General features: G+C 42.2%; 1 protein-coding gene across 1 annotated transcript in view; it reads right to left on the bottom strand.

The window, feature by feature from the left end:
• Positions 1 to 612: 612 nt before the first annotated feature.
• DNAH8 (dynein axonemal heavy chain 8) overlaps positions 613 to 23,650 on the bottom strand; it is a 343,899-nt gene continuing 320,861 nt past the window's right edge. Inside the window, exons 92-93 of the mRNA XM_082729671.1 lie at positions 3,792 to 3,913; positions 613 to 1,032 (exon numbers count right to left, since the gene is read on the bottom strand). Coding sequence (XP_082585797.1) covers positions 745 to 1,032; positions 3,792 to 3,913 — 410 coding nt within the window. The 3' untranslated portion in view covers positions 613 to 744. The remainder of the gene's footprint in view (positions 1,033 to 3,791; positions 3,914 to 23,650) is intronic.

Here is a 23,650-nt window from a genome sequence, read left to right as displayed (position 1 = left end):
TGATGGAGTTTGTTTTTCCTTCTCCATTTGCTTCCTAGAAATGTGTGCTCCATTATCTCCTGCAGAGTTGGGGTTGGGGGGGCAGTAGGAGCTGGAGACTCAGAGTTCTCTGGGCCTCAAAGCACATCAAAAATAAATAAATAAATAAAATAATATTAAATAAAATTAAAATAAATGACAAGAGCAGCCATCCCTGTGCATTTGCTGTCTCAAACACATCACACCACATAGCTGTTACTCCTAAGGGGTACTGACTGAACCCCTTCAGTTTCCATTTCACAAGCACAGAGACAAGGCCAAACCCCAATAAGCAAAGAATAGCACATAAGCATAAACACACACAGGAGCAGATTTTCTTCTAGGGAAATGTGGTTTTCATTTGAGAGAAAAGCCCACATCTATTAGGCCTCTTTTAGAATGCAACAAAATCATACTTTGTTTTAGATTTTTTAAAAAATTCAAACTTTCCAGTGTTCTGACATGAAGATGGGACTTTATCTAAACAAATAATTATAATGGGAATATGATTTCCTGGGCTAAAATGCATTACTTTAGAACTGGCTTTTTATTTTTAATATTGATATGAGGGGAAACACACACACACACAAATGATTGCAGAATATCAACTTTTTAATTTAAAAAGAGCAATCAAGCAATTACCGAGGAGAAAAGACACACATCACCAAGGCTTTCATTAGCCCTGGCTGGCTCTGGCTCTAGCGCCCTCAGCAAGGAGAAATGAATTTACTTGATGTCACACAAAAGAGCTACTCCTCTCAGGATCCAGTGATCTGGGGACAAAACTGTTCGCAAATACACCACAGTGATGAAGGTCAAGTCAGTACGCCTGGGTTTCTTGTAAATAGGACACACATACAGCTTGGGGTCCTTGGGCGCGGTGGAATTAATGGCAAAGATGTGTAGCACAGGCAGCTGTGTGAAGAGCACCTTGGGGGTGGATTCTGTAAGCTTCCCGTTCCGTCTGTCCCAGGCTGCTCCGTCCATATACAGCCCGTAAATATACACGCCTTCCTGGAAGAGTCAAGCATAAGGTAATACGATTTTTGAAAAACTAGGTGCTATGAGATGAACATTCATTACTGTAATAGGGGTTGTCAGTTTAGAAAGAAGATATACACCAGTCTTAAAACACCACCAAAAAAAATAAAACAGCACTGGGCTCATTGCATGAGCAAAATACTGAGCCCAGTTTTCCCCTTGGGCCTATCTTGAGGCCTTAAGGGTTGCAGACATGTTCCTGTTATTGCTTGTTTGAGCATAGGGGTAGCTGCTCGGGACAACAGACTTAGCCAGCAGAACTAAGTCACCTCTGTAAGGAGCTATGTCTCGAGAGATCTGATCTGAGTCAGCGTAGGGTCAGAACAAGGAATGCGATTTGGAGCTGGAGCACACAGGATCTAAGCCTGTGCTGGCCAAGCCAACCTGCCGCTCTAACCATCTCAGTCACAGGAGGGAGTGAGGTTTGCACAGCCAGGCCCAGCAAGCGGGAGAGTCAGAGCGCCCCCAGAGGCCAGGTGTGGTAGAGCTAGCACGGGCATAATAGACAGGGACTGGGTGCATTGGTTCAACAGTGGCTGCCTGTCATCCCGTTTCTCTTTGATGCAAAGCAACGCTGCCCTTGACGGCTTCACCATTAAATCGGGGGAAAAGACATGAATTGAATACCAGCACACACTTGTTAGAGGGCTGCCTGGTGAGCAGCTGGGCTGGAGCGCTTGGGGGTCTTTGTGGAGAAGACATCTTTGAAGAGCTTTGGGGAAGATAGAGGACAGAGGGCAAACATCCAGGCAGCAGCAATAGTACAAAGATAGGTGGGATGGGTGGAAAGCCCAAGCAATTTATTTAGCAGAGGGTTCAGGGGTTATAAAATAAGTAGGGCTTGACCTTGGAAAAGTCTAGAAGCCAAACTGAAGAGTTTGAACTTTGCCTTGTAGGCCATGGGGAGCCATAGAACATGTTTTCAGTAAGAAAAGAAAGACTAGAGGGAATCATGGGGAGACTGAAAATCACATAAACCCGTAAGATATATCTATGTAGAAGATGGTGACCGTTTTTCCTTTCCAGTGAGGCATAGGTAAGGGGAAGCAAATGTAGATTATAATAAAAGAGAGTGAGATTAATTGCCAAGTGTTTTCTGGAATCCCCTCAAGTGAGCTAAGAGTATGAGGACCATATTTTTAAACCCAAACCTAAAGTACATGGTTTGACAGTAAGACCAGGAGAAATCTCAAAAAATCAGGACATACGATTACCATCATTGCCGGTGGGTGACAGTTACTGCAAAAATGACACAACCATTTAGGTATCATCCGATAGTAAACTGTTCCCCTTTTAGGTTCCTTTTCATCTCAGAACTTTACAAGGTCATAGTTAGAAGGTGTAGCAGGCTGAAGAGTGCCCCCCCCCATTCATGATAACTAAGAACCTCTGAATGTGAGCATGTGGAAATAGGGCCTTTGCAGATGGAATTAATTAAATCATATTGGATTAAAGTAGGCTCTAAACCCAATATGACCGACATTCTTGTAAGAGGACGTTCTTATGAGAAAAGGAGGAAATATGAAGATAGAGAGAGAAGGTCCTGTGATGATGGAGGCAGAGGCTATAAGCCAAGGAACACCCAGGACTACAGCCACCATCAGACGCTGAGAGAGAGAGGTGGAATGGATTCCTCCCCCTCCGCCCTGAGCCTTCAGAAGAAACCAACTCTGCCAATACCTTGATTTCAGAATCCTGGTCTCCTCCCCTCTGAGGAAATAAATTTTATACAAAGTTTGTGGTGCTTGGTGGCAGTGGCCTTAGGAAATGAGTACCTATCTCGGTGCCAGGAAATGGGGTGCTGCTCTCACAAACACCTACAAATGTAGAAATGACTTTGGAGTTGCATAATGGGAAATTTCTAGAAGAATTCTGAATTCTGAATGATTGAAATAGCCTATGGTTGCCTTGAATGGAGAGGCTGCTGGTGGAAATGTGGAGGTTAAGTGTGCTTCTGTTGGAGTGGCAGACAGAAATGAGGACTAGGCTATTGGACACTGGAAGAAAGGTGACCCTTGCTTGACATGACAGAAAGGGCCAGAGCTTGGAATTCACCTGGCCCAGTCCTCTTCCTTGACAATTGAGGGAATTAAAATCAGAGAAAGGGAAAGTGAGGCTGATGTACTGAGTACCTATATGGAGTCCTAAATGATTCCAGTTAATTCTCACAACCATCTTTCATAAGGCTGAATCATCACCCTTTTTTCACAGATGAGGAAGTTGAGGCTTAAAAAGTTAAAGAACTTGCCCAAGTTCACAGAGTGGATCAACGTCCAAACAATGGCTCCCAATGGCATCTTCTTACCTTGGGGCCCCCCTCTCTTCCGCCTTCAGGTGTCTCTGTAACCAGGGTCCCAGAGCTAGCAGAATGCTGCTGGAACTGGCCCTAGAGCTCAGGACTGCAGGTCCTGTTGGTCTCCACCCCTGCTCCGACACTTCTGTGGTCTGTGAGCAACCCACAGCAGGAGCCGGAGACATGTGGAAAACCGCATTTTAGCAAACACAAGGGTAACTTGAAATTATAAAGATATGCTGTCTGAGGAGTTCCAACACTTGTCATTAATTCCCACTCCAGCAAACGGAGGAGGCTTCGGCACTGAAGTCTCCCGGTAAGGATCCCAGCCACAAAGCCAATGGCTGTAACGGAGGCACTCATAGGTCAGTGTCAAGTGGAATTTGAGCTTTCAACCCTGGTTCCAGAACTGTCCCCACTATAGCCCAGTGGTGCCTACCATAGGGGGCAATGTAATTTCCTCCTTGGTCTGCCGCAGAACTTCGTTGTGGATGGTCACAGAGTCCAGGGCCCAGCCTTTGTGGGCGCGGGTCACTTCTTGCCTCATTGCTGTGAGGAAGCCTGAAAAAAAGATCCCAAGGTCTTGGTGAGGTCTACCTGAGAAACAGGAAGTGAGTAGTGCCAAGTACGAGTTGCTTACCCATCTCCGAATGTCCGTCCTCCCTGGAGAAGTTGAGATTAAACCTTGGGGGCACATTTCTTTCAGTGTTTTTTTTCTAAGGGGATCTTCAATGAGCTGGGGATTCCTTGCTGGGTGACAGCAGGAAAGCAGCACCCCAACCGCCTCAACCAGAACCTTGGTTTGAAATTCTCCCCTGGGGTTTCAACCACTAGAGTGTCTAAAGATTGTAACCCAGGCTGGGCTCAGAGTCTCTATTTGAAAACACGCTATTTAGGAACAAGACTGGAATGGTAAATATTCTGAGATCAGCATTCCAACGAAAACTCGAATCAAGCCATTATCAAGCTTCTATTTGCTATAATGGAACAATTTCATTTTGTCTAGGGAAACAAGGCATAATGCCAAAATAGAAAACCCAACTTTCAATTTGATCAACATGCAATCACACCGCAGAGGAAAGTTATGTGTTTTAATGGGCATAATACAGTTATTTTAAGGCAATACATGGCTCCAGATACTGTGGCCTTTCTTTACACTTAATATTTGCAAACCATGCTATTCAATTCAATAAGAGAAGTCTTCAAGAGTAGCAATTATTTTAGAAACTAAGCCCTAAACTTCAAATGGACTTCAAACCTTAGGAAGATTTATCTGTGACCTCTATATTACATTTGGCTCCCATGTTAATAGTGAAAATCATGAAACTCTTGACTCATAATCATGAGTAAATTTTGGAATATATGTATGTCCCCGCTACTCCCAGTGAGATCTGAGAACTATTATGTACATAGCAGCACATCAGTGAGAATATTTTATCAAGTCAGGCTGGGATCGGAGGAAAGAGAAGAAGTAGCAGCACACTGAGTTACTATCCCTCAAAGCTGGAAAGAAAGAACAGGGCTCTAGCCTTGCTGAATGAGATAATCAAGTTCTTCTGGTTCCCAAGTCCCTTTTTAGTTATTAAATGAGACAGCTGGGGAGACACACCTTCATTCACTCATTCATTCTTTCATTCATTCATTCATTTGTTAAACTTCTCAGGCATGGCCACTATGGACTAGGCCCACTCTAAGTAGGATGACCACAAAGATGAAAAGGCCATCCATGGACCCTGCATTCCAGGAGTTTGGTCTAGAAGGAGTGTGAAGGAAGGCAGGACATATAACACAATGTTATGAGCAGAGGTGTGGATACAATGAAGTCTTCCACTGAGGAAGACTGCTCAAAGCAGGCTGAATCGAGAAGGTGAAATTGAAGGTAACTCTTGCAAGATACACAGGAGTTTGCCAGATGGGACAATTCCAGTTAGAGGAACAGCGTGTGCAAAAAAACCATGGAGGTCTGGGTGAAAGGTGAGGCAATGCTGGCAGATAAGGTTAGAACAAAGGTAGAGGCGGGACTTTTCAGGGTCAGGGTTTGGACTTGATTTCGTGGCTAGCAAGAAGCCACTGAATATTTACAGTAGGCAAATGATTTGATTTGATTATATTTGCATCATATAAGGTATACTCAGAGTGTTCTCTAAAACAGGATTTGCATGCTAAAGAAGAGCCCTTGCGTTAATCTAAAAGGTCAATCAACCGGAGTAGCTGACTGTAGGCTTCCAGGGTACAGTCTTATCGGGGTGGGTGCCTCCTATGCCCAGGGTATTTTTGGATGCAGTCCAAGAGTGCGTTGGGTGAGGACCATTGAGATAATCAGAGGACTCATGTTGAGCTCACAACTCAACAGTTCCTGAGGAAAAAACAAAAGTGTTGGCTCTGGTGGATACCAGAGAGTACCAGAGCTGAAGTTACTCTACCATATGGTAACCCTCAGAAGTTTCCTGGCCAAGGTCCTTTGGACCCTGCAAATTGGCATTCTACCCCCCAAAAATGTGAGTTTTTTTGTTTGTTTTGTTTTTCTCTCCAGTACCAGAAAATATGGTGTACACTGATATCTTGCAAGGTCAAACTCTGTAAAGCTCTATTGGTAAATTCTGCTTCCAGGTTACAGTAATCAAAGCAGTGCTGGGGGAAAATGCCAACTGGGAACTCATAAGGCTGCTTCCCCCATGAAGAGGGGTAGCTGTTAAACAGTATCAGCCACCTGGGGGTGCAGAAGGAGATAGGAGAAACTATGCAAGAACTGCCCCAAGTGGGTACTGTGTGCCCTGCCCACAGTGCTCTCACCAGCATGGTATGACAGGTAAAAAAAAAAAAGCCAGGTGACTTGTGGCAGATGACAGTGGACTTACCCCAAAATCGTACAAGGTAGTGTTCAATATGTGGCTGGGCCCCACACTGCCATCATCTTAGATACCTTGGTCATGTTCTTAGGCATTGACTCTGTTGTGCTGGATGTAGCAAATGCTTTCTCAATAGACCTCTGGCCACTGGGTCACAGGATCAAATTTGCCTCCACGTGGGAGAGGCAGCAATGGACCTTTCTAGTGCTTCCCCGAGGAGTCCTGCACAGCCCCACCATATGTCATGAAATGAAATTCCAAGACCTGACCCTGTCCTCTTTCCCCACATTGGTAAAACGGGCCCGTTATACTGATGACAGAATGTTAACATGTGAAGACTTGCCTCTGTGGCAAGACACTCTGCAGGCTTTGTTGGAACATCTGGGGGAGAAGGTGAGCAGTGAACCCACAGAAAATAAAAGCCAAAGCACTGCTGTAAGATTGTGGGAGTCATTTGGTGGGGTAAGCAGCATCTTGCCCCAGAAGCTACGATTGATAAGGGCAAGCTCATGCAACCCCTGAGAATGTGAAAGAGGTACAAGGCTTTGTGGAGATTTGGGGGTTTGGAGGACTTATATTCCCCCCCTAACCAATGCCTCTGTCCCTTACACTGCCTGGCAAAGAAGGGGTATGTGTGGGGCTGGGAATCAGAGCAGTGAGCCACCTCTGAGAAGACAAAAGTACCAGTGAAGCTCCTAACCAGTGCTACCACTTGAGTTAGATATGTCTGTGACTCCAGGACGGCTGGGGACAGAGCTTCTACAACTAGAGCCTCTCACTCAGCAGAGGCTGAGCTCAGAGTGGTCTAGCTGGTCATCTCTTATGAGCCCTAACCTTTAACCCTTTGCACTGACACTTGGGCTGTTCTTTTTTCGCTCTCTCTCTCTCTTTAAGATTTTATTTATTTTAGAGACGGAGAGCCTGTGAGTAAGGGGAAAAGCAGAGGGTGGAGCAGAGGGAAGAGCAGAAGGGGAGGGAGAGGGAGATAACCTCCAGCATACTCTGTGCTGAACACAGAGCCCAGTGTGGGGCTCGACCTCATGACCCTGAGATGGTGATGACCTGAGTGAAAATTGAGAGTGGGAGGCTTAACTGGCTGAGCCACCCAGGTGGCCCAACACTTGGGCTGTTCTAAAGGGATTAATTCTATTGCTTGGACAATGGGAAGCCAAGGGGTGAATGATAATGAGTAGGCCATTGTGGGGTTAAGATGTATGGGGGCACCATTTTGGTTCACCTGCCAGAGCCTGGGGCCATCCTCACCATCTTCCACATCCTGGCTCATAAGGCACTGACACCCACTGTCAATCAAAAAGCTGAAGTTCTAGGTCAGGTACAAGCCCTAGCGACTGGCCCTTCAGTAGATAGAGTAGGTTGAGTACATGGGAAGAGCATCTGCCATTGCATTGAGGTGGGATGGCATATTGCCAAAGATGGCGGCCAGATTGCCCTCGAAATACAGTGGCTTGGTTAAGGCAGTAACAGCATGTCCTGTGTGTTCTAAACAATGCCCAAGGTAACTTCTAAAGGAGTCTGGGGCCATCCACCAGAGTTCCCAACCGGTAAGGGATTGAAAAATTGATTATATTGGGCCCTCCCTCTGAGAGGAATCTACATTTGTGTAGATACCACATCTGGTCTAAGCCAAGCTTTCCCCTGTCACCACACAAAGCAGGCAATCACCATTAGGGGACTAGAGAAGCTAAGCAGCATGTATGGATACCTTCATTGACTAAGACACTGATCAGGGGTCACATGCCAAAGGTCATGATGTACAGGACTGGGCAAAATCACATGACATGGCATGGCAGCTTCATCTCCCCTACAACCTGCAAGTAGTAGCGGGGGGTGGGAGGGGTGCACTGTGAAAGGACAATTGGAATATGAAAGCAGCAGATTAAATTAGAAATAGGTAAAGCCACCTTAGCCCAATGAGATACGGTAGTCTCAGGCTTTAATACACTACACTTGAATGATCAACTAGTAAGGCCTGTTGCCTCATATGCCGGACTGGGACCCCTGCTGAGGTCCCTAATCCCATACAGGTATGGAAACTGCAGGAAACAGCCATTGCCCCAGATCAACATGCTATGCTGCTGAGAACACCAACCCCCACTATGCCTAGGAAAGGAATTACCTACTGGGAATTGCAATGGGATGTCCTGCTGGGATGGGTATTACTTCACACCCCTGGCTAAGGGGGAGCTACTCAATCTTCCCTGGGATCCCACTGTCCTGCTGCAAGCCAGACCCATTGAAATGTACTACGCCTGAAATGGAAGATGCACCACTGAAAGAGGAGAGAGGGTGGGGTCTGACATATCTCACCCTCAGTCCATCAGCTCACACCTGACAGGGCTGCCTACCTCCATCAACATGGATGGTATGTGCAACCAGGTCAAGTTCCTAAAACTGCCAGTTTCCCTCTCCTCAAGGCCAGGTCGGTATGTAGTTTTCCCCTGGCACAATCCTTTGGCCACAGTCTTTGTCCATTGGCCTGGAGGATGTTCTTACACACACAGAAGCCCTTACGAAATCCATTCAGCAAGCCTGGAATGACAGCCAACAGAGCATGTCCTTACCAAACACTGAAATGTCTCTACTGAGAAAAACTATCCCAACATAGGATGGCCTTGTTATTATTATTATTACTGCCTTGCAAGGAAGCATCTCTGCCATTATATAAAAAAGAATGCTGTGTGTTCATTCCTGATGAGTCTGCTAATGTATCATCTTTATTAAATCACACGAGGAGATCAGTGAATGGCCTGGGTAATCCAACTCCCAGCCCAGGGGACTTAGTAAATCAGTAGTTTGAACCATGGAGGTCTTGTTGGAGAAAATTTTGACTCATTTTGGAATCATTGTCTTAATCTGTGTTTTCTCTTACATGTATCCATACTTTTGTTGTGGCATCTGCCTGTGGTGTAGCCAATGGCTGCCCAAAGAGCCTCCTCTATGCTAGTGAAACCCCTTGCTGATGGCTCAGGTCTCGTTGCAGTAGAGGGGGGCCCAGGAGATTGTAGGAGCTGGTCATCAAGTGTTGGGGAAGGTCATCAAGAGGACATGGCCACAGGCTGACCCATGAGCTTCACCTGGGCAATTGGAGGCTCCTCCCCACCTTCCCTTTCCTTGAAATGTGTTCCACCTGCCTTTCCTGCTACCAGAGGCTGCCCTAAGGACATAGCCTTGAGCTAATAATGTGCTGTTGAGGCCATCTGGAGGATATACATGATTGGACCCAGTTAAGTCCTCTGTGTAAACTTTAAATATTTGGTGTGTGGGTACAGAGATCTGAATAGCTCGTGGCCACCCAAGATAAGTCTCTCTTACAAGTAAGTGCCCTTACTTATAAAACCTGCCACCTACCAATCTGGAGGGGCCTGCCTCTTCTTTAGTCTCTCCCTGCCTTCTGCATAAGGGGATTGTTTTCAGATTACACCTGGAAAGCTCCCCAGGAAGCTATAAACCAAACAGTGACCACAACAATAATAAACAATTCTTTCTTGCAAGTCCTTCCATGAATGTCATTTTCATCATTCAACACTAAGCATACCTCCATGTGGCATATTAGATGTTGTGTATCCAAGTAGAGTTGGAATTCAATCGACCCTATTTTGTGATATTTTAAAAATTCATCCATGATCTATGAATCTACAAGGTCATAATGCATAAGACATGAGTCTTGGTCTTAACCATCCATCTGCACAAATTGAATAATTGAATTTTTCTCTAATATTTTAAATTCTAACTAAATTATAATTTTAACCTCTCTCCATATGGCATTCAGGACAATGACACAGGTGCCAGATGATGCATGCGTGGGATTCTCACTCATGTAACACATCTGCTTTGAAGACTTCTGTCATTGTCAGAAAGCTCTAAAAATCTCGAATGCCATTAGGGTGAGAGCATCTCTTATCGCCTCCCTACTGGGGAGTACGCAGGATGTTGTCTAGTTTATGTGAACAGTACCCCTCCTGATTTAGGCAACACCCTTAGGATGCTGGTAGATGGGATCTGGAATACAGATTATCTTGAGCTGTTAAGAAAGGAAAAGGTTAAATAAATGTAGTTGAGGCCTGAAAGTGGAGGGTAGGGGAACTATTCCCTGGGCCATTCTCACCCAGAGAACATGGAGAAGACACATAATTTTTCAAGTCTTCATAGTTTTGCTTTGGCTTCCTGAAAAGAAAAACACGATCTTGTGGAATTCAAACTGCAGTAAATCCACTGAAATCTTCATTATTGAATTTAAAAAAATGAATGACCATCTTTCTTGTCGACTAATATCAAGGCTAATGGAATCAAAATCTGTGTTTTCTGAAGCCTGTATAATTTTAAAAGACTATTGATCCATTTTTCTTTATAAAAACTTGAAAAGCAGTACTTTTGTCTTGGCACCAATTTAGTTCTAATAATTCTTAAACAAAATTTCAATCATCAGTGCTGGAAAAGTGATTCATGCATTCATATGTTTGACTCTGAAGCGAGCTGGGGAAAGTCTTCACCAATAATAAACTTCTGTTCATGAGATATAACCACCCACATGGAAATGGGTGATTTGACTATTCAAACATCTGAGTTGCATGCAGTCCAAATGAGATGTTTTGGAAAAAAAAAATTTTTTTCCCCTTCAAACTCATACAGCACAATGAAATCTTAAAACACTTGTCAAGTATGTTCTTTAAAAAATTCACTGTTAAGCTGGGGTTATACTTTGGAAATTCAGGTCTAAAGTAACACTTGTTATGTCTTAATTCCTATAACAGTAGTAACCCAACATTTCAGCAAACTAATTACTATTGTTTGACGAGTGTAGTCAGTCAGCTTAAAGAAAGCTGTAGAGTTCAAGTGTCACTTCAAACAAGGCCTAAGAAAAGCCTAAAGAAACAACTAATCGGGAAGGTTGCTTGTCTCTGTTTGATCAGGAGGAGGCTGGTATTCTGTAATGACGGTCCTATCAGCCATTTTTTTTCTTTAATAAATGAGCCAGTCCTTATGTAATGGGCCTTAGGTTGGGCAATATTTCCTGTCTTATTAGTTACCAAGCCTCCTGGTAGCATCTCCAAAGATGAGGAGAAATGATGTTCCTGCCACAAGTGTATGACAGGCAGTTTTTTCCCCAAATGAGAAGCAAACGGAGTTCATTAGTAAGTTAAATAAAGGTCAGAAATCATTAAACAAAGATGGGGTTGATCCACCCAGTTGAATCAAAAGGCACCAGGCAGCTTTCCTGATGCTTTGCTAGATGCTGTAAGGTGGGGAATCTTAAACCTGCCTGAAAATTAGAACTATCTGGGAAGCCAGGCCACAGCCCAGATCAATGAAGTCAGAATCTAGAGGTGAGACCCCGGCATCAGCACAGTTTCAAGGCAGGGCTTCTCAAACGTTTATGTTTCATAGATATCTGCTGGGGAAGGAGCTCATATCTAACACACATTATGACTCCATAGGTAGGTCAAGAGTGGGGCCTGAGGTTCTCTGTTTCTCTCAAGCTCCCAGGTGATACAGAAGCCATTGGCTGGTAGACCACATACTAGGTAGCAAGTCTAAGGTTGGGTTTCTTCACACATTAGAATGACCCAGGTGAGTTTAAGAAACGGATTGTACAGACTCCAGAGGCCTCCTCCAGAGGCCTCCTCACCAATTCTGATATAATTAGTCTGGAGCTCCAGGCATTACTATATATTAATTGTCTCTCAGGTCATTCAGTTGGAGAGGCGGATCTGAGAGCCACTGCTCTGTAGAAAGATCTCCACAGCAGGCTACTGGACAGTTCACTGACCCACATTTTTTTAAGGAACAAATTTGACAAGTAGGAACAGAAATGCCTCACAGTACCAGCAAAACATTAGGAAGGCTGTCAGTAGTAGAAGCGAACTCCTTCCAAAGTCCCCTGAGGCACACGTGTTCTCTGGCATGTTGTTAATCCAGGACACGGTTGGCTCCAACAGAACCTGAGTTCAAGTGGGAAAGCTGGGCCTAATGGTGGCCTCTGCTTCATCCACCATTCCCCATGCACCAAAGTGTTAATTTCCTGAGCTGTGTTCTCTTCTCTGTGTGCTACTTTATGCTTCCTTTCCCCTGCCCCAGCCAAACCCTTCCAGTGTTCCCTTAGGAGTGGTTCGATGGTTAACCGACTCTCCCATTTTCCCACCTCTGCACAGGACATTCCATCTTCTTCCTCTTACTGGAGCCCTGCTCAACTCTAAAAACACAGTCCTTTCCAGTTTTTCCTTCATCCTTTATGAGACTCTCTGGTGCTCTGACAAGCACATCCTCTGGCCACATACCCCAAATACTGTCTGCCCCCATTCGCTAAGCATTCTCCATCATCTGGGCTGCTTCAGCCTCCATTCAGAATCTTGACCCCTTCATTCCCCAAACTCATCTTTTCTGAAGACCTCCTGAGCTCCAGCTTTCCTTTACTTCTTTCCTGCCCATCTAGATCCATTCTTTCCACCACCTGCCCAGCAAAACCTCAACCCTAGGTGAATCCAAATGTCCCCCTTCATACGCCTATCCCAGGCCACTGAACAATAGATAGTTACGTAGTTGCGACTAGCCCTGATGGGATTCTCAAAACCACCCAGCAATATTTCCTTGTCTCCCTCAGTAGCCCACTTTCTCAAACACCTGCCATTCTTCTTAAATCTGTCTTCTGACACCTTCTTGCTCCTGAAATCACTTTGCCTCCTTCTTCAAGGAGAAAATAGAAAGTGTCAGACAGGAAGTGCCTTAACTTCTTGCCATCAATCTGACAAACTCACTTGCACCTACCCTCTTTCCTTCCTTATTATTCTTACTACAACGGGTATGGTTTCCCTCCACCTGCTCGGAGTGCGTCCCTCTACTTGGGAGCCATTCCCTCTTTGCCTCTTTAACCCCTCTCTGTTATCTTTGCACTCTCTGTTTTTTTTACTCTCTCTCCTAGCTTCTTCCCACATGTATTTGAATAGATTTAAGATTCTCCTACCATTAAAAGAAAAAAAAAAAAAAAAAGAGAATCCTATCTTCTTACAACCACTCCTCCAACTTGCTTGTCCTCTTCAAAGCCAAATTTCTTGAGAAATTAAGACAATTTTCCTTCCTGTCCATACTCTGTCTTTCTGTTTCCTGCTGTCTCACTCACTCACCTGAGGTCTCACTCCTCCACTTCTCCATCTACTCCACTGACACTTCCTCTACCAACAGTTTCCTTATCAATAAAGTCATCTGACCACTTTTGGTCCTATCTTACTTGACCTCTAGTAGCATCTGTCACTACTTCCTACTTCCCCCTCTTGTTTGCTACCACACTATGCTTTCTTGTTTTCCCTCTTCCAAGCTCTTTGCATGTGAGAGGACCGTTCACAAGAACTGGGTGATCTGGAACATGGCGATACACAAGAAAATGTAGCAGAATCTTCGTAAGGATGGTTTAGGAGGAAGGTGACGTGATGGTAGTATTGGTAAGGTTCACAGGAAGATGGAATATTCTATATTGGCAGTTGGAAGTGAAGAACCAGAATCTTAAACCAGGACTTTGGATGAGTCAGTCAAAAGTAGGGATAAATAGTTACATCTGTGAGAATGGCTGATGTCATCCACATAGATACCAGGGCCAAGGGCAGAACTTGCTTGAGAAGAACCTACAAAGTAGACCAAGAAGCAGTCCTAGGAGAAGGAGAAGGAGAAACAAGGAAGGTAATAAATGAAAACCAAAGTGTGAAAGAGTTTCCAGAATCGACATTCTAGTATAGTGAAGGGGAATGAAGTTGGCAAGAAGGTCACTAGATTTGGTGGCCCTGGAGAGAACAATGATGAGGCTGGCCAGATTACAAGTGATTAGACTGTTGGTAAGGAAGATAAACATGTACAGAAACTAGAATGATAAGGGATGTGGTTGTGACTGAAGCCAGGTGCACCTAAGCCCCTCCCACACGAAGGCAAGGAAGATGGGTTGTTACTCAATCTGGAGGCATTTCTAAGATGTCCAGTCCTCTTATCATTCTGTGGCCTGCAGACAGAGCAGGTAAGGACTATCACTCAGATAGAGGTTTAGCACCCTGAGGTTTACCTGGCTTCCTGCAGTTAGAGTCCGTTCTGGTTCTGCAAAAACTATAGCCATGGGGTATGCTTAGGATTGTTATGGGATTAGAAGAAATCTCCCAGTTCCTTCCAATCACAAAGCTCTGTTAACTCTCAGTGTACTTTTCCACCCCACAAATAACAGGCTTTTATAAGACAAGCATTCAGAGAGTGCTGCTAGTTGATGATGTTGCCTGAAAACAAATTCACAGGCAAGAGATTGTAGATGATTTTACTGTATCAAAAGATACAGGACAAAACGTATCCCTTGCTTCAGTAAAATCCTCTCTGAAAATCTTGATTTGTACCACTATATAAGTTGTCACTGATATCTGCTATGACAGACTGACGTGGCTTTTTGAGACACTGAAGAGAAAAGAGAAAAACTAATGCAAGTTGGCATCAAGCTCCAGACTGAGTTAAATATTTGGAGAATAATGATACTGCATGCTTCAATTTCCTATAGAGGTATGAGGCTGGAGACTACATTCAGCTTCTGCACTAGCAGTGCCTGTGAGTCATACCTAACATCAAATGGTAAACCATGGCCATCAATTAAGAGGTTTTACAAGGTGGTCAATACCCACTTGAAATCAAGCTCATAATTCATAGTCCCCACTTATGACACAGACACAAACACACACACAAATGAGAATCAATCAGGTGTACATGATGCTCTGAAAAGATACACCTGTAGGAACCAGCGACCGAACAAATCCTTCAAGAATCCTGAGAAGCACAATCTTAAACAATATGTGAACATGTGTACCAATGATTGCTGGGAAACCCCAGCAGAGCACAAAGGTCTCTTGGCCCTGAGAATCCACTGGGAGGTAAATCCATGTGCTGCCAAAAGCCGAGCCATCGAACAAATGTTATGGGGGTCATGGATAGAGAGAACTTGACCACTTTCATAATCAAAACGAACTGACACATGATTGAGCTCATCAACTGCTACAAGAAACGACTGTGAAAGGGGCTGAAAATACCACTCCATGGCGGCTGGCAGATGTGGTCTCTTCAAGTAAGACTGACAAAATATCAGGCCACCATAAGGCAAAGGAGCAATGCTATAAACAGCATCGGCTCAGGCACAGACTGTGTGTTAGGGGTGGGGGACGCAAGTCCTGTCACCGGTCATTGTGGCAATGTGGGTCCTGAAGTCACTTAGGCCCGAGGAGCAATCACCAGAGGCATGATGGGAAAAATACATCAGACATTACTGGATGCTGTATTATAGGAGCATAAAACGAATGGTCATATATGTAAATGTTTTTTTGTATGTCTTATAGCCTAGGTGATTCTGACTATATGTATTTGTGATTAAACTATGGCCTACCCAAACTGCATTGTGTTTTACTTAAACATGTTTTTTTTTTTTTTAATTTAAAAAACCCCATTTGCTTAAATACCTGGAGCCAAAGAAAGAAATTTCATCAACGGAGACTAGATTAGAATATATAAAACCCAGGAGATCTAGTCATGCTGAGAAATCAATTATTAAGGTCAAAGAGTAACCAGAGAGGCTTCCAATTGGAAAGCACTTTATCTGCTGGCACACTGCCTGTGAACATGCATGCAGCTAGTGTAATCTTTATGTTTTCCAGATTTGGTCAGGTAATATGGAACAGAAAGTAAATTGTTTCTCATGTCAAGAGAAGGAAAAGGAAGTAGACAAGTGATTAGTGTGCAGAGAAAGTTGACTTCTGCTCTTCTATGCTATAAATAGAAAGCAATCATAGATATGCTTGTGTGTAAAGGTAACATGCTTAAATAAGTCCAGGGCTTTCTAAGACATGGAGAGTCATGAGAGAAAAAAATCAAAGTTTAAGCTGAAAATAGAAATGAAGAGGAGAGAAAGGATTAGTATCATGAACAAAGAGAGAAAACATGTATGTCTGTATTTGTATTTCTGTAAATGTTCTGGCTTGTTAATATTTCTTAAGAAATAGTAACAATTAAAGGTTAGTTCATATTAATACTTTGCTATTTTAAGTCATAATTCTAATGGGGAAAAAAGCAATCATTGAAAGAGATTGTGTGTTGTGATACACGACTTAATTTGTCTGCATCTATGGAAAACCAGGGATCAACCAACCCTTCTCTCTCGGCTTCTGAATATAAAAAATGTACTTAATGACCTCACATCCTTTTAAAAATCACTGATCTTTATCCATCTCCTGAACTCCAAGTGGGCCAACACGCCTCTCCTCCTGGATGTCCTACCAGCACTAGCTGACAATTCGAGTGTTTCTTGTTTTCCTCTCAACCTGTCCCTCTTCCAGGGCTTCTTGTCTAGAACAGCCCTTCAATCCCAGCCATTGCCACTCTCTGTTCTCTCAAAGATCCCCCATTTAATCTCCCCATCAAATCTGTCCCTTCCTCTTCACCTGGTTAAGATCCCAGGCTCTCTTCCTTGGACTTGGTAAGTCTCATTGCTCTGGACCTCCATATTCCAGCCTACCCTCTACCTTCCCCTGGGATTATCTTGTGATCTCTGTGGACTTCCAATTGCCTTTATGATGTGGCCTAACCTCCACCAGAAGACTCTGCACTCCAGCCTCACTGCCACCCTCCTCTGCTCCCTCTTCCTGAACCCTGGCCATACTGTTGTCCTTCTTTCCTCAAGCCTCTGGCTGGAATGCCCTTTTCTGGAGTCCCTGCAAATCCTACTCTGTGCTTCCTGTGTAAAGCTCTTCTGGTCTTAGGAAACTCTTCTCCTTGGCCGAATTCATCTCCCTGTCCTCTGTACTACTGTGGCACTCAGTTCTCACTTGGGTGGAGCACTTATCGCATTATGTTAAAGTTGCTGATGGGTCTGTCTTACCAATCAGATTACGAGCTCCTTTAGGGGGTGAATTGGGTCTCAAATCTCTCTCCATTGAAAGCACCTAACGGAAGGGCTGGCAAATGGAAGATGGTTAGACAACCCTAATTAAGTTAAGTGTTATTTCTTCAGGCCCTCAAGCCAGGAATTACCTGGTGACAGCTCACTCAAATTGAGGGCTGGTAAGGAGGAAAGAGAGATTCATAAATAGATTCACAATCTTAGAACCATAATAAAAATGTTTCCTCCCCAAATTCAGTGGAAATTCTGGGAGAAAAATAGATAAGTGAAATCTAGGAGTTGTCCTTTACAAATCTAAAGCCTATTAAAATAATAGTACACTGTGTATAGTTTTGTAAGCTCATAAAAACAGCCATGGTTAGTGTTTAAGTTTAGAAAATGTTTAGATATTTGAAAATGCATGAAGTGAATAAATGTATGTGTATGGAGAACAATTCTGGTGTACCATTTTTTTTAAAAAGGTTTTGTTTATTTACTTGACAGAGATCATAAGTAGGCAGAGAGGCAGGCAGAGAGAGAGGAGGAAGCAGGCTCCCTGCTGAGCAGAGAGCCCAATGTGGGACTCAATCCAAGGACCCTGAGATCATGACCTGAGCTGAAGGCAGAGACTTTAACCCACTGAGCCACCCAGGTGCCCCTGATGTACCATTTTTTGAACTATTATTTATTTACACAAAGAAAATTACACAAGTTGTAAGTGTACAGCAGCTTGATGAATTTTCACCAGGAGAATAGCCATGTAACCAACATCTAGATCAAGAAATGGAACATTCCTTGACCTCCAGGAATCTCCTTGTGCCCTTCTGCAATTACTGCCTTCTGTCTCAAGGGCAACCACTAGTCTAACTTTTAACACCATGGATTTCTGTCTTGCCTGTTTTGATTCATTGTATAAATGGAATTGTACAGTATACCTACATTACACATAGACTATAATGTATACAGTATAACACACTGTAATGTGTTCTGTTTTATTTCCTTCACTTAATATTTTATGAGAGTCAACCATATTGTGAGTAGCAATAATGCTTCCTAAATTTGTACATGTGAATATTTCTTAGATTGTATTACTAGTGGAGCTATAAGGTGCTGAACTGTAAGGAACCCAACATAACTTTATTTTGGCCAGGAATTACCTCAAGTAGGTATGAAACCAGAAGTCAACCACAGGAAAAAAATCTGGAAAGACCCCAAATACATGGAGAATAAGTAACATGCAACTAAACAACGAATCAGCCAACCATGAAATCAAACAAGAAATTTTAAAAATACATGGAAACACATAAAAGTGAAAACACAATGGTCCCAAACCTTTGGGATACAGCAAAAGTGGTTCTAAGAGGGACGTATTAATAATAAATGCCTAGCTTAAGAAGCAAGAAAAGTCTCAAAAAAACAACCTAACCTTGTACCTAGAGGAGCTAGGATAATAGCAACAAATAAGCCCTAAGCCAGCAGAAGGAAGGAAATAATAAAGATTAGAGCAGAAATAAATGATATACAAACTAAAGAAACAATAGAACAGATCAATGAAACCAGGAGCTGGTTCCTTGGAAAAAATTAATAAAACTGATAAACCTCTAGCCAGACTTATCAAAAAGAAAAGGGACCCAAATAAATAAAGTCACAAATGAAAGAGAAGTAACAACCAACATTACAGAAATACAAACAACTAGAAAAGAATATTAAGAAAAATTATATGCCTACACATTGGACAGGATATAAGAAATGGATAAATTCCTAGAAACATACAAAATACCAAAACTGAAACAAGAAGAAATAGAATATTTGAATAGACAGATATCCAGCAAAGACATTGAATCAATAACCAAAAACTCCCAACAAACACAAATCTAGGACCAGATGGATTCATAAGTGAATTCTTTTTTGTTTTTAATTTAGTTTTTTTCAGTGTTCCAAAATTCATTGTTTATGCACCACACCCAGTGCTCCATGCAATACCTGTCCTCCATAATACCCACCACCAGGCTCCCCAAACTCCCACCTCCTCCCCTCCAAAATCCTCAGTTTATTTCTCAGAGTCTACAGTCTCTCATGGTTTGTCTCCCCTCCGATTTCCCCCAACTCACTTCTCTCCATCTCTGCATGTCCTCTGTGTTATTCCTTATGCTCCACAAGTAAGTGAAACCACATGATAATTGACTCTCTCTGCTTGATGTATTTCATTCAGCATAATCTCTTCCAGTCCCGTCCATGTTGATACAAAAGTTGGGTATTCATCCTTTCTGATGGAGGCATAATACTCTATTGTATATATGGACAATATCTTCTTTATCCATTCGTCTGATGAAGGGCATCTTGGTTCTTTCCACAGTTTGGCAATTGTGGCCATGCTGCTATGAACATTGGGGTATAGATGGCCCTTCTTTTCACTCCATCTGCATCTTTGGGGTAGTAGTAGTGCAATTGCAGGGTCATAAGGAAGCTCTAAATTTTCTTTTTCTTTTTTCTTTTTTTATTTCTTTTCAGTGTTCTAGAATCCATTGTTTATGCACCACACCCAGGGTTCCATGCAATACATGCCCTCCATAATACCCACCACCAGGCTTACCCAACCCCCTACCCTCTCCTCTCCTAAACCTTCAGTTTGTTTTAATTTCTTAAGGTGTCTCCACAGTTTTCCAAAGTGGCTGCACCAACTTGCATTCCCACCAACAGTGTAAGAGGTTTCCCCTTTCTCCACATCCTCTCCAACACTTGTTGTTTACTGTCTTGTTAATTTTGGCCATTCTAACTGGGGTAAGGTGGTATCTCAGTGTGGTTTTGATTTGAATCTCCCTGATGGCTAATGATGATGAATGTTTTTTCATGTGTCTATTAGCCAGTTGTATGTCTTCTTTGGAGAAGTGTCTGTTCATGTCTTCTGCCCATTTTTTGATGTGATTATCTGTTTTGTGTATGTTGAGTTGGAGGAGTTCTTTATAGATCTTGGATATCAGACCTTTGTAGTGTCATTTGCAAATATCTTCTCCTATCCTGTGGGTTGCCCCTTTGTTTTGTTGACCATTTCCTTTGCTGTGCAGAAGCTTTTGATCTTGATGAAATACCAAAAGTTCATTTTCACTTTTGTTTCCTTTGCCTTTGGAGACATATCTTGAAAGAAGATGCTGTGGCCAATGTCAAAGAGGTTACTGCTTATGTTCTCCTCTAGGATTTTGACAGATTTCTGCCTCACATTGAGGTCTTTCATCCATTTCAAGTTTATTTTTGTATATGGTGTAAGTGAATGGTTGAGTGTCATTCTTCTATACATAGCTATCCAATTTTCCCAGCACTATTTATTGAAGAGACTGTCTTTTTTCAATTAGCAATAATTGCGCCTTGGATAAACCTCATTGGCTATGATAATGCCACTGTGCAAAGCTTCTTTTTTCTACTGTATAATTTTTCCTGCTTTGTCGAAGACTATTTGACCATAGAGTTGAGGGTCCATATCTGGGCTCTCTACTCTTTATACCTTAAAGAACAGGAGAATCAACAACAAATTAAGCCAACCCCACACAAAAGAAGGAAAATAATCAAGATCAGAGCAGAGATCAATGAGATAGAAACTACAGATTCACTAGAAAATATCAACGAAATGAGAAGCTGGTTTTTTGAAAGAATCAGTAAGATTGAAAAACCACAGGCCAAACTAATCCAAAAGAAAAGAGAGAGGACCCAAATTAATAAAATTATGAATGAAAAGGGAAAGATCATGACTAACAGCAAGGAAATAGAAACAATCATCAGAAATTATTATCAACAGTTACATGCCAATAAGTTAAGGAACCTAGACAAAATGGATGCATTCCTGGAAACCCATAAACTTCCAAAACTGAATCAGGAAGAAATTGACAACCTTCATAGGTGAATTCTACCAAACATTTAAAAAAGAGTTAATGCATATTCTTATTTGGTGACTAAGAAAACATTTTTTTTTAACTTTTTTTAAAACTTTTTTTCAGCGTAACAGTATTCATTGTTCTTGCACCACACCCAGTGCTCCACGCAATCCATGACCTCTCCAATACCCACCACCTGGTTCCCTCAACCTCACCCCCGACCCCTTCAAAACCTTCAGATTGTTTTTCAGAGTCCATAGTCTCTCATGGTTCACCTCCCCTTCCAATTTACCTCAACTCCCTTCTCCTCTCCATCTCCCCTTGTCCTCCATGCTATTTGTTACGCTCCACAAATAAGTGAAACCATATGATAATTGACTCTCTCTGCTTGACTTATTTCACTCAGCATTATCTAGAGAACATATTTTTAAAAATTATGTTAAAATTGTCCAAAGAAACCCTATTTTTCTCACACTATTACAAAAAATAGAAAGGGAAGGAAAACTTCCAGATTCATTTTACAAGGCCAGTATTACCCCGATACCAAAACCAGATAAAGACATCATAAAAAAGAGAACCACAGGCCAATACCTCTGATGAACATAGATGCAAAAATCCTCAATAAAATACTAACAAACCTAATCCAACAATATATTAAAAAAAAATCATTCACCACAATCAATCATGTATTCCTGGGATACATGGATCACTCAATATTCACAATTCAATCAATGTGATACATCACATTAATAAGAGAGAGGGTAAGAATAATATGATCATTTCTCTCTTTTTAAAAGGTTTTATCAATTTATTTGACAGAGATAGTAAGAGAAGGAACACAAGGAAGGGGACCAGGAGAGGGAGAAGCAGACTCCCTACTGAGCAGGGAATGGGGCTCCGTCCCAGGATCCTGGGATCATGACCTGAGTCAGAGGCAGACACTTAATGACTGAACCACCCAAGTGCCCGCATACAATCTTTTCAATGGATCCAGAAAAGGCATTTGATAAAGTACAATATCCATTCATGAAAAAACCCTCAATAAAGTACATTTAGAGGGAACATACCTCAACATAATAAAGGCCATCTATAAAAAGTCCTCAGCTCACATCATCCTAAATAGGGGAAAACAGAACTTTTCCTCTAGAGTCAGAAATAATACAGGGATGTCCACTCTCATCACTTTTTTTCAACATAGTGCTAGAAGTCCTAGCCATAGCAATCAAACAACAAATAGAAATAAAAGGTACTCAAATAATCAAGGAAGAAGTCAAACTTTTACCATTTGCATATGACATGATACTCTGTACAGAAAATCCTAACGTCTCCACCAAAAAACTGCTAGAATTCATACAGTCAAGTTGCAAGAAACAAAATCAGTGTACAGAAATGTTGTATTTTTTTTAAATTTTTTATTTTTTATAAACATATATTTTTATCCCCAGGGGTACAGGTGTATTTCTATACACCAATAATAATGCAGCAGAAAGAGAAAATAGGGACTCAATCCCATTTACAATTGCATTTAAAAAAATAAGATATTTAGGAATAAACCTAACTAAAGAAGTGAAAGACCTATACCCTGAAAACTATAAAAACTGATGAAAGAAATTGAAAAACTGGAAAGAAAAAACTGGAAAGACAGTCCATGACCATGGATCATTAGAACAAATATTGTTAAAATATCTAACCTACCCTATGTTCTCCTCTAGGATTCTGATGGATTCTTGTCTCACGTTGAGGTCTTTTATCCATTTCCAGTTTATCTTTGTGTACAGTGTAAGAGAACGGTCGAGTTTCATTCTTCTACATATAGCTGTCCAGTTTTCCCAGCACCATTTATTGAAGAGACTGTCTTTTTTCTACTGTATATTTTTTCCTGTTTTGTTGAAGATTATTTGACCATAGAGTTGAGGGTCCATATCTGGGCTCTCTACTCTGTTCCACTGGTCTATGTGTCTGTTTTAATGCCAGTACCATGCTGTCTTGGTGATCACAGCTTTGTAGTAAAGCTTGAAATCAGGTAACGTGATGCCCCCAGTTTTATTTTTATTTTTAGTTTTTTTTTTTAAAGATTTTATTTATCTATTTAACAGACAGAGATCAGAAGTAGGCAGAGAGGCAGGCAGAGAGAGAGAGGAGGAAGCAGGCTCCCTGCTGAGCAGAGAGCCTGATGTGGGGCTGGATCCCAGAACCCTGAGATCGTGACCTGAGCCAAAGGCAGAGGCTTTAACCCACTGAGCCACCCAGGGGCCCCGCCCCCAGCTTTATTTTTGTTTTTCAACATTTCCTTAGCGATTTGGGGTCTTCTGGTTCCATACAAATTTCTGAATTATTTGCTCCAGCTCTTTGAAAAATACTGGTGGAATTTTGCTCGGAATGGCATTAAAAGTATAGATTGCTCTAGGCAGTATAGACATTTTAATATTGTTTATTCTTCCAATCCAAGAGCATGGAATGGTCTTCCATCTTTTTGTGTCTTCTTCAATTTCTTTCATGAGTGTTCTGTCATTCCTCGAGTACAGATCCTTTACCTCTTTGGTTAGGTTTATTCCCAGTATCTTATGGTTCTTGGTGCTATAGTAAATGGAATCAATTTTCTAATTTCCTTTTCTGTATTTTCATTGTTAGTGTATAAGAAAGTCACTGATTTCTGTACATTGACTTTGTATCCTGCCACGAT

Source organism: Mustela nivalis (assembly GCF_964662115.1).
Source record: "Mustela nivalis genome assembly, chromosome: 5".
In the NCBI taxonomy this organism is placed as follows: domain Eukaryota; kingdom Metazoa; phylum Chordata; class Mammalia; order Carnivora; family Mustelidae; genus Mustela; species Mustela nivalis.
The sequence above is the reverse complement of the archived record's forward strand: the minus strand, read 5'-3'. Positions and strand labels throughout refer to the sequence as shown.